Consider the following 10,544-nt stretch of genomic DNA (forward strand, 5'->3'; position numbering starts at 1 on the left):
AATACATCTAACCTATCCTCAAGAGGCATTAGCGAGCTACACAGCGGCACCTGTATGAAAGTTGGTGGTATGACTACACTCATTAACAGGTTTTAATTTTAAAATAGCCAAAACAACTGTTCCCATACCGGGAGTCGAACCCGGGCCGCCTGGGTGAAAACCAGGAATCCTAACCGCTAGACCATATGGGACACATTCCTGCAGCTCGATGTTTTTAAATTTAAACACAGACATACACTAGCATCCCTAGTTGTTTTCACAAGACTCCTGTACTGTTTACATTCTGTACTGTTGAGTTTCCTGTTAGATAATAATATCAGCATTGTTGCTAACATTAGTTTGCTTAAATATTGTATCAACACTGCTTTATTTAAACCAGCTCCACTGTTAGCCAATATAGCACATCTCCTCATTTGATTATGTAACACCTTGATCTAATAAAAAAGCTAAGGTAATGAATTAATGAGACATATATTGCATATTGCATTTTGATAAAATTAGATGTTTCGAAAACTATTTTGAGAAATTATTTTTTTTACTTTTTGCTTTTCCCTTTATTTATGACTTATTTATGATTTCATTAATTAATGTATAATCTCTTTATAAAATGTATTAATTGAATAACTGATTGTATCTGAACATTGTAACACTTGGTGGTAGTGGCTTTAACGGGATTCTTACCATCAATAGAAAAATAGCGTTTCGTACAGCTTTGTTTACAACATTGAAATTGTGGAGAGATTACAGTAAAACTACACCATCACCGGGGTAAAGCCGCTGCATTACCGCTCAAAAGCACATGCAGGTGCTGTTCGACTGTTGGTAGGCCAAGTCATTGAAACAGCTTGTACAACGCTGTATTTTACTGTAGTTATACACTGCAAACCTTTTTCACATCAGACTGGTGGTGCAGTCCTTTTATTGATTATTGCATTTTATGCTAGATTATACTTAAAATATTGTTCTCCATGACATTTATTTGACACTAGCGCCCTCATACAGCCTACTAGATTCTTTGAAATCAAGAATTCAGATACAAAATATATGATTAACTTATAGAATATGATGATAAATATACCCTATACACTTTAATTACATTATGCAGCTAATTTCTCCCAGTAAAGTTATGTCCTTTTAGCTGTAATGGAATAATTTTACAGAGTTGTATTATTGCTAAAAGAGCTGTCCTTCTTCCACCACTGATGAAAACATTTGACCTGTCATAAAAGGTAGAGTAAAGGTGTAATTAATAACACTAATGAGTTGTTGAACATTAACATCTGGGTTTTCTACGTCGAAATGTTTGCTGTGAAAAAGGACTTTGAATATCTGTCCTGTCAAATACATAATATTAAAAGATTCCCAATGCATTGGTCTTTATAAAGGCCCTTAAAAGAGCCTCAAAGAACGTAAATACACACAGGCACTGCCATGCAAATTTATATACGTGCATATGTGTGTAATCTCTCACGAAAACACAGAGGAAGTAGCAGGCTTGTTTGCACCCCTCTGTATTAAGCCAGAGCATCATTTACATAAAGAGGAAGCCACACATGAGAGTGTATGTGGGATGGAGGTGGGCCGGGGGAGTACACGATGTCAGAGACAGATCAGCTTTATGTTTATCAGTTCACGTTCTGTAAGCTGACTGCAAAGACGTGAAAGGTGAAGCTCAGCCTCTCAATCCACCTGCTCCTGCATCTTGACCGGTCGTCATGTACAGCATAGTGGTGGAACACATCTACCTCCTGGTCATCGTCACCCTCATCAGCGTACTTCAGAATGGTGAGAAAAAGCAAGAAGCATCAAACGTAGTTTTTCAAACTCTAAACTTAGTCAAAAGGTGTTCAGCGTTCAGCAAAGTGATGTTGTGTTGACGTTAATGATCTGTGTGTTTTAAGCATTCTTTGCCCTGAAGGTGGAGAAGGAGGGCAATTGTCAAAACATCCGCACATCTGCTTTTGAACGAGTTTGTTGTGCCAAGTAAGTACTCTTTCATACTCAGCTCGTCTGTTAATCTCATGAAACATATCCCATACCTTTTGTTGTTTTCTACGATAACAGTCACGAACTTTCTACGTGGTTTTACATTCCACCAAATATAACTTCCCTTGACAGGCAGTCCTCATTTGCCTGAACACTCCCATATAGGGGGAAAAGAAAACTGGTACAGAGCTCATTTGAATGCTTGCTGGAAATGGAAAACATATATTCTTCCAGCCTCTCACTTAGGGGACTCATCGTCATGCTGTGTTAAAGTTAAAGTTGTGTGAGAGTGAATACTGCTCATACGTTTGCCGCCCTGATGTCTAGCTCTGTTTCAAATTGCAATCCAGGGATCATGTCCAACATAAAAGCGAGCTTGTTTCTCAAGAAATGTGATGCTCAGGCTTGTTGCTAAAGCACTAAACGTTTGCCAACTCAAGAGTAACTTTACCCGACTACTTAAGATTCCTCATTTCAACAATCAAACAATCAATTATTCAATTAAGTGAAGTGTTTACAACTTTTTCATGAGTCGATTTTCCAAAAATGTGGTTCAGTTTCTCAAATGTCAGGATTTGCTGCTTTTCCCTGTTTTCTATCACTGTAAATTGAATATGATTGTGTTTTTAACTGTTGAATACTTGGACTTTGAGAAATTGTGAATATTTCTGACATTTTATAAGCCACTCGATTGATCAATTAATCAGAAAAATAGTCAACAAAGTAATCTATAATGAAAATATTAATACATTGCAGTACTGCAGATGATAATGCTTCATGCTGCATCAATTAAACGCGGTTTGACAACAAGGCTAAAGCTTGAAAGTCAAACCTAATATTTGTAACTGACGCAACATCTCAGTTATTGGTCCAGTCGCTCTATTAGTCCACGAGCAACAGTGCACTTCCTGTTTGTAAATAGGAAAGACCTGAGCAACATCCTGTCTTGTATAGTAATGTGAGGATTTCAAACTTTAGCCTCTAGAATGTGACGCAAACGTTTGGTCTAAACGGTATAAAGGGGTAAAAAGTACCCAGTATTTCACATGAAAAGAAAAGTCCGAAATGATTTAGTTGAACAAATCAGCTTGTGGCCCCTCAGTTTGGTCTTGGGGTCCCTTGTATAGGGTCCCAACCAACAGGATGAGAACTGTTCTGCGGTATGATGTCTTTTTGGATAACTCTCGTGACATGAGTGAGATCGGAGAAGGTTTGAGGCTCTGACATTGCACGGCTCTGTGCAACACATTGTACTGATTATTGCAACGTCTTGCAACAGCCAGGAGGAGCCGACTCTGAGAGTGGGCTCAATTTTTCCTGGCTTCCCGTTTCAAGCTCCGCTCCTCCAACGCTCTGACAGACTCACTGGGTTTTCCAGCTCACGCACTGTTTTTACAGCCACTTCTGCTCTGCAGTTTTCAAAACATTTCCCAACAGCCAAGGGGCTTGGTATCAATCTCCACGCTGCCTGTAACGGTTTGCAGATTGCTTCACAGTGACTTCCTAAAAATGTTTATTACAACCTCTTGCTTTATGCACCTTCCAGCCGTAACTGCATGGATGCGTATCCCACTTTCCTGGCAGTGATGTGGTGTGCCGGTCTGTGTCTCAATCAAGGTAATCATTAATCCGTTACTGTGACACACTTTTGCCCTTTGAACAGAATACACGACGACACAAAGTCAGTTCAACTGAGGAAACGCGTTCAACACCATTAATCATTCTGTGGATATGATTTTTTATTTCTATATTCTTTATTTGAGAAGCAGCAAAGTCAGAACTGCATCTATATATAGTCAAATTAGCAATATTTACACTATATGGTCAAACTTATGTGGACACTCAAACACCTCATTCTAAAATCATGGGCACACTTCAAAAGATTTTGAAACCTGGCTGCAGGGATTTGTTCTCATTCAGCCACGCGAGCGTTAGAGATTTCAGGCATTAATGTAAGACGATCAGGCCCAGCTCACAGTTGGAGTCCCAGTTCATCCCGACACATACTTTTTTTTGTTTTATTGAAAAATAGATATGTGCTTGTATTACAATGGAAGTGCAATATGTTAGATATATAAAGTCTTCCATTTTAGAGTGAAAGAAAATAATGCTAACGAAAGGGAAAGGATGTTGATTTGATGCGTACAAATTATAAAGTTGTATAAAAAACACGTGTGTGCAGATACATCTAAATGTACTTTAGCATTCCAGTAAAATAGTGAAAATAATACATCAATCAAACTAAGAAAATAACAAACAAACACATGCATATTAACATGCACATAATTCATAAGACATAAACAGCAGTGAAAATACTGCAAACTCAACACACAATTAATCCAGAACACCTACAGAATGGGCTCATGTACTAAAGCACGTATATAAAACCATTTTTTCACCACTTCATATCTATTTCAGGAATGTTAATCTCTGATACACTGCAAATTATCAGCAGCCCTTTAAACATTGGTGATCACTTGTTTATTCCACGTTTTGATACCAACTTTAAGAGATGTCTCTACTTGCAGTGGGAGTTTCCTTCAGAAACCATGAACACCAGTTGTCTTGTACCCACTGCCAACAGTTTAATGGGCAGTATGACTAATCTGTGTGGGTCACATCACATGATCATTGTATGCTGTAGCATTAAGATTTCCCTTAACCCTCCTGTTATGTTCGTTTCTTAGGTACAGCCATGATGTTCGCGGGTCAATATGACCTGGTGCATGTTTAATCATCCAAAAGTTGTCAGAAACCAAAAAATCCTAATAAATATAGTTTGTACCTCATCACCAACACCCTTACTAACAATGCAATCAGTATTTAGTGGAATGAAGTAATTCCTCCCTCCATAGATCATAGTTCAATGAGGGTAACTCACTCGTTTTAATGAAAAATACATGTTAACCCTCCTGTTATGTTGCGGGTCAAATTGACCCGTTTCAAAGTTTGAAAATCTAGAAAAAATATTTTAAAGTACTTTTTCTGTATGAAACTTCTTCTGCTTGCCTTAATTAGGGTAATCAACGTGAAAAAAATTAAATAAAAAATATCATGTATGTGCAACCCCCCACTGCAGGTTTATATAACAGAGATGATGTTCGGGTCAATTTGACCTGGCAGTGAAAGTGGAGGCTATAAGGGGTCAGAAGGGTCAAGTTTAGACCATTTCTTTCTTTGAAAATGTGAGACAAAGTATCTCTTACTCCTCCCAACATGTTTCACCCCATTTCACACACACACATACACACACACACACACACACACACACACACACACACGTGCGGTCTCACTACCGCACCTGTGCGAGAAACTATTTTGGCGAGAACCTTTTTTTTTCTCGCGGGAAAACTCCGCCCACACTTAGCAGGAGAGGGAAGAAACATACGAAAGGGTTGCTTGGGAGTCCTACCAACATTACACTCTGCAGATACATACAACACAGCAGCTTACTGGAGGACAGCATGAGCAGAAACAAAAGGATGACAGCCCTGGAGGCTCTGGAGCACATCCTTGATCACAACAGTGAAATAGAGGAGGATGTGTCTGAAGATGAAGACCATCTTGAGGTCAATTCAGATTATAATGATACTGATTATGAACCATCAGATGAGGAAACTGATATACCTGTTCCTCCAAGAGAGACATTTGTGTCAAAAAATTGTGAAATACAGTGTTCATCCTCACCCAATACACGTATACCGAAAATATTATAAAGACAGTGGCAACATGTATTAGCACAAAGCACACCGTGACGACATGTCACTCGTGTGCTGTGTAGACACACACACACACACAGACACACACGTACACCTCGTTCATTGTGTTCATATCTTGTTAATTTTTGTAAATGTCTGTTCCTTAACACTATAAGTAAACATGAGTACAGTTTCATTTCAATACAAATCCTCATGACTCATTTGGCTTGATTTTGAGTGAGCGGGTCAATATGACCCTGAACAGCAGAGGTGTCTCATCTCCATTTATCTACATCACCCCATGAAAAAAAGAAAGTTTCAAAATATACAAATAATTTAGAGAAAAATACATGTTATGATAGACTAATGCAATTTACATCTAGGTTTTTCCAATGTACCTAAAACATTGTTTTAACTGGAGAAAATGGGCCGTGCCAAACCATAAAACAAAGCCCTAGGCCAAAAGTGGACAACATACGTTTGTCCAGGTATTGTATCAAGAAACAGCATGGAGGTTATACGGGATTCATTTATTTATTTGTTTGTCATCTATTTGAAGCTCCTGCTGCCTTCGCTGGGATCATCTACCTTGTCGTCAGGCAGAAGTACTTTGTTGGATACATGGGACAAACCTCTCAGAGGTAAATGAACACAAGTAATATGTTGCGTGTGTTTAGAGTCACAGTCTAACTATATTTTTTTCACATTTCTTGGTAGCACCCCAGGCTACATGTTTGGAAAACGCATCCTCTTCTTCCTGTTGATGATGTGCATTGTGGGCATCTTCAACTACCTGCTGGTGCACTACTACGGCAGCGACTATAAGGAATACGTGGAAACCATCACCAGCGCCGCATCTGCTCTTCTCCTCATCCCTTAGTGCAGCGTGTGCGCCTCGTGATGGCAACAACACGTTTATCTGATGAGTACCGAATTAAAACACTGGTTTTCTTTTGTCGTTTTGTAAAAGAGCATTTATTGTGTTTGATAAAAAATAAAAACTTCTCATAAATAAATCCTGATCCTTTGGTATAAAAGTCTACGATCCTTTCATTCTGCAGTAGCACAGATTTGGACCCCTCACACAACAGTAAAGTGTGATTAATTTACGAGCCAAAACACCTTTAAGACACAAAAGTTGCATAAATAATCTTCATGGCATATAGAATGTCTTTGTCAGTCGTGTCCACCCGCTGAACAGAAGGAGAATCTGGACCCGACAGCGATTATAGTTACTGCAATCCCAAGAGGTAGGCTGGTCCTTCACCAGGTTACAAACAATCTGTTGATCAAGAAACCTTCTCGAGGAAGCAGACCCAGACTCCATCAAAAAGTGAGCGGATAAAATCCATTTCTTTCTTGCTCTCCATCCACTGCTGGCTCACGTCAGTCTCAACTTTAATGGCGACAGATATGAGCAAGAAGTTAGTCAAGTGCAACAAGTGGACGAATACAGAACATGTTTAGGTTACTATCGACATCAGACATAAGAAGGATGAGAGATACTTACATTGAATTTTCTTTTGCTGAACCCAAACCAGTGTGGGAAGTCAAAGAGGGCATCCGAATAGTATTTGAGGGTGAAGGAGGCGTCTCTCCACACAGGTTGGACTTTTATCAGTTTGTCAGTTATGATGTGGATGTTTTTCGCTGCCCATCTCTCCAGTGGTTCAGTCAAGTCAATCTGATATCAGGAAAAGTCACTTTCAATACCAAAATGTAACTCATGAAGAGAACTGAAGGTATGTATGAAACATAAACGTAAGAGAAAGACCATTAAGTCCTTCTTACATCCACACTGTAGCTTTCCCCCCACACTGAGGAGATGGTCCAGTCCAGGCCTCTCTCCATCTGCCACTTGATGATGGGATCGTTGCCGTCTATGGAAACCACAAAGTGCTTCAGCACTGAAACAGGGTGGAAGAGGAAAACATGAGAGAACACAGTGAGGAGAGCCTGCATGTGGCAAAAGTACTGTGCTGCCGTTGTTATGTTCTCTACTCCACCCACTACAAACATCAGCAAGTTGGGAAGCCATCATGAGTCATGCCACGAAACTTTATGACCCACTTAACAGCATAGAGCTGCAAAGCACAAACTAGGTTCAACTGTAATTCCTTCAGTGTTAAGGTCTCATGGTACACTGGGTGGTAGGCTACAGTTGAATTACCTCTGGCTTTCTTGGCTGCCTTTTTGTCCTTCACTGAACAGTTTCCTTCGCAGGCGGACATCAACAGATAGATCCTCTTGGACAGAAGACTCTTTCTCATGCTGGTGTACTCCCATAAATTTTGCATTTTAACCTTCCTGTTTGAAAAAACAAAACAAATCAGATGTGGGTTGTTGTTTCTTTGTGTGTGTGTGTGTATATAAGTACATGTGTAAGGCCGTGCATCGTCCCATGCGGTCTTTTCTCCCTCACCTTCCCAGAGACTTCTGGAAAACTGTTTTCCCTCTGCGGGAGTCGAAGTCATCGATGAGCACCAGGCTGTTCTCCGGGTCGCTGTGGACTCGGTACCCCGAGCAGAGGACCTCCACGGAGAAACCGTCCGGAGGACTCCTCAGGAACTCTTCCACTTCTGTCACTCTCATCCCGCTGTGCGACGGTTTGCTTGTGGTCATGGCGTTACACCTTTATTTCTCTCTCTCTCCCGTGCGTCCTCCTGCGGCGGCGGCTGCTGTTTGTATCGCCTGCTGCCTCACGCCTGCAGCTTTAATAACCACAGTGAAGTTAGACATGCTGACACGAGAGCACTTCCGGGTTCTTTTGGCCAAAAAGAATCGTTTACGTCATTTAACAAGCGTGAACGCCCCCCATTAACGTCCTCTCTCGCCTCTCAAACAGTGAAGATTATACTGTTTTTGTCTGCTACATGTCATTAGAAATGTAGTGTAATTGAGACTAATAGTCCTGATGTTAGCAGTCAGTATTTTAGTCGATGAGAAGTTTATTTTATTAAATGTAGCAGTTTTGAGAACTTACAAAAAGTTTGTATGATTTTAGATTGTTGTAAGAAGAATATCTTTATGCTTTTATACTGTAGGTCAGACAAAACAATATAGTTTGAGGACATCAGTTTGTAATTTTTCCCTATTTTCTAACATTTAATGGAACAAACAATTAATTAATTAGTTGATATAAATAATAGTAGGCTACATAAAGCAATGTCAGTCAAATAAATGTTGCTGAATTCAAATGAAATCATGCCGTCCAGATGTTACAGTTTGTCTACTTGATAGGGTGTTTGAATAAAAAAGAGATATAAATATATTGGTAATGTCTCAGATATCGCATGCTTCCTAATAATGTTGGTCTTTTCTTAAAAGTAACTTTATTTTGAAGGAAACTATATTAACTTCCTTCTGTCGTATGCATCGCATGACGTGTAGTATGACACAGGTCTCAAGGATACTTCTGAGGACTTAAATCAATTGATCAAGGCTCATTTCATGACTGGTTCGCTCTAGTCTACATACACAGGCCTACAAGCGGGCTACATAATAAGAAAGTGAGCAAATAAAACAAATGATAATAAATAAATAAAAAAGACATACATATAAATAAATGAGAAAGTCAAACAAATTGAAAAATATCATTTTTAATGACAATGACACTGGAATGCACGACTTTAGCCACTTGACATGGAAACAACAGCAGGTGGACGCAGTTTTAAACAAAATGAGTGAAGCTTTGTGTTGCATTATTTGCAGTTCTTATTAATAAACAATGTTTGCTCAGACCATGTGTATTAACAATACCTTTGTTCAGCAAACTCACACAGACAGAGACGAAAAAATTCCATAACTCACTTATGGGTCTGTTTTATTGCCGCCTATAACTGTCTGACAAGGTGATAGTACCCATTTGTGTGAAAGTGAATAATTGCAGCCTATCCTTCTGCACATATAGTATTTGCACCTCCCTCATTCCTTATTCTCATAGAACAAAGTACCTATTTGTGCAGAAGCTCTGTCTTTTGGATTTCTAAAGTTCAGTTTACATGGACCAAAATGTGAACACTCACAGCTGCGGTTTCACATTAAAACCAGCTTGTTATACTTTAGTGGCCATGTTTAGACTCAGTGGTCAGGAGAACTTTGACTCATTTTTTCTCAATGTTTCCACAAGTCTGCACGGCCGAGAACATAAATCATCATTTCAGCCTCATTTCTGGGAAGCTCTTCCTCATATGATATTGTGAACAAGGCCTGCCCATTAACCCTTTAAACAATATCATTTTCCAGAAAAACGCAAGCTTAGTAAAGCTCATAAAGTCCAGCTTATCTTTATTTGTTTATTACCTTACTTCTTCTTCTCCTTAGCTATCTTTTCCTCAGACGGAGACAGTAAGAGCTCAGTAGCTGCTCTCAGATCAGCGCAGATATTTTGTTGATTTGTATTGAGGAGTAAAAGTGTGTGAACAACTTACACCTCTGCCATGATAATGAACATTTTTCTTTTGTTTGCATGAGTAACATACAGATATTTTGAAAAATACATTACAAAGTTAAGTGTTTAATTACCAGCATCACTCAGTCATGTGTAGACTAAGTTATTGTTCTCATCACTTAATCAACACAGAAATAACTTTTTTTTGTCTGTCCACGGTTTACTAAAAAACTCACAAATTTAAAAACATTTTTCTGATTTACTTCTGAAATGATACAAAACTTGAAGATATGACAAATCTATTTGTACAAATCGTAAACACAAATGGCAAAAGTGTCTTTTTGCACTGCAGGGAAGATTAGTTTTAGTTGTGGAAGATGTTATATAGTTGATATGGGGTTCATAAATAAGTAAAAACCAAAGCTTAATGGGAGGTATCTCCTTAGTCTGTTCTATTGTCATTTAAAAGC

The 10,544-nt window shown here is 39.0% G+C and overlaps 2 protein-coding genes across 2 annotated transcripts; one reads left to right on the top strand and one right to left on the bottom strand.

The window, feature by feature from the left end:
• Nucleotides 1–1,647: 1,647 nt before the first annotated feature.
• Nucleotides 1,648–6,564, top strand: alox5ap (arachidonate 5-lipoxygenase-activating protein; the record flags this gene model as incomplete). The annotated part of the gene is made up of 5 exons (XM_079172113.1): nt 1,648–1,785; nt 1,902–1,983; nt 3,533–3,603; nt 6,244–6,325; nt 6,402–6,564. Exons 1-5 carry the CDS (start codon nt 1,716–1,718, stop codon nt 6,562–6,564), a joined length of 468 nt encoding a protein of 155 aa, XP_079028239.1. The 5' UTR covers nt 1,648–1,715.
• A 375-nt stretch (nt 6,565–6,939) lies between these two features.
• medag (mesenteric estrogen dependent adipogenesis) lies at nt 6,940–8,350 on the bottom strand. Its single transcript, XM_079172112.1, has 5 exons — nt 8,107–8,350; nt 7,855–7,991; nt 7,476–7,591; nt 7,195–7,368; nt 6,940–7,080 (listed from the first exon to the last, which is right to left on the bottom strand). The coding sequence occupies exons 1-5, from the start codon at nt 8,304–8,306 to the stop codon at nt 7,066–7,068; spliced, it is 642 nt and encodes a 213-aa protein (XP_079028238.1). The 5' UTR covers nt 8,307–8,350; the 3' UTR covers nt 6,940–7,065.
• Between the last annotated feature and the right edge of the window lie 2,194 nt (nt 8,351–10,544).

This window comes from Pholis gunnellus, assembly GCF_910591455.1.
Source record: "Pholis gunnellus genome assembly, chromosome: 13".
Classification (NCBI taxonomy): domain Eukaryota; kingdom Metazoa; phylum Chordata; class Actinopteri; order Perciformes; family Pholidae; genus Pholis; species Pholis gunnellus.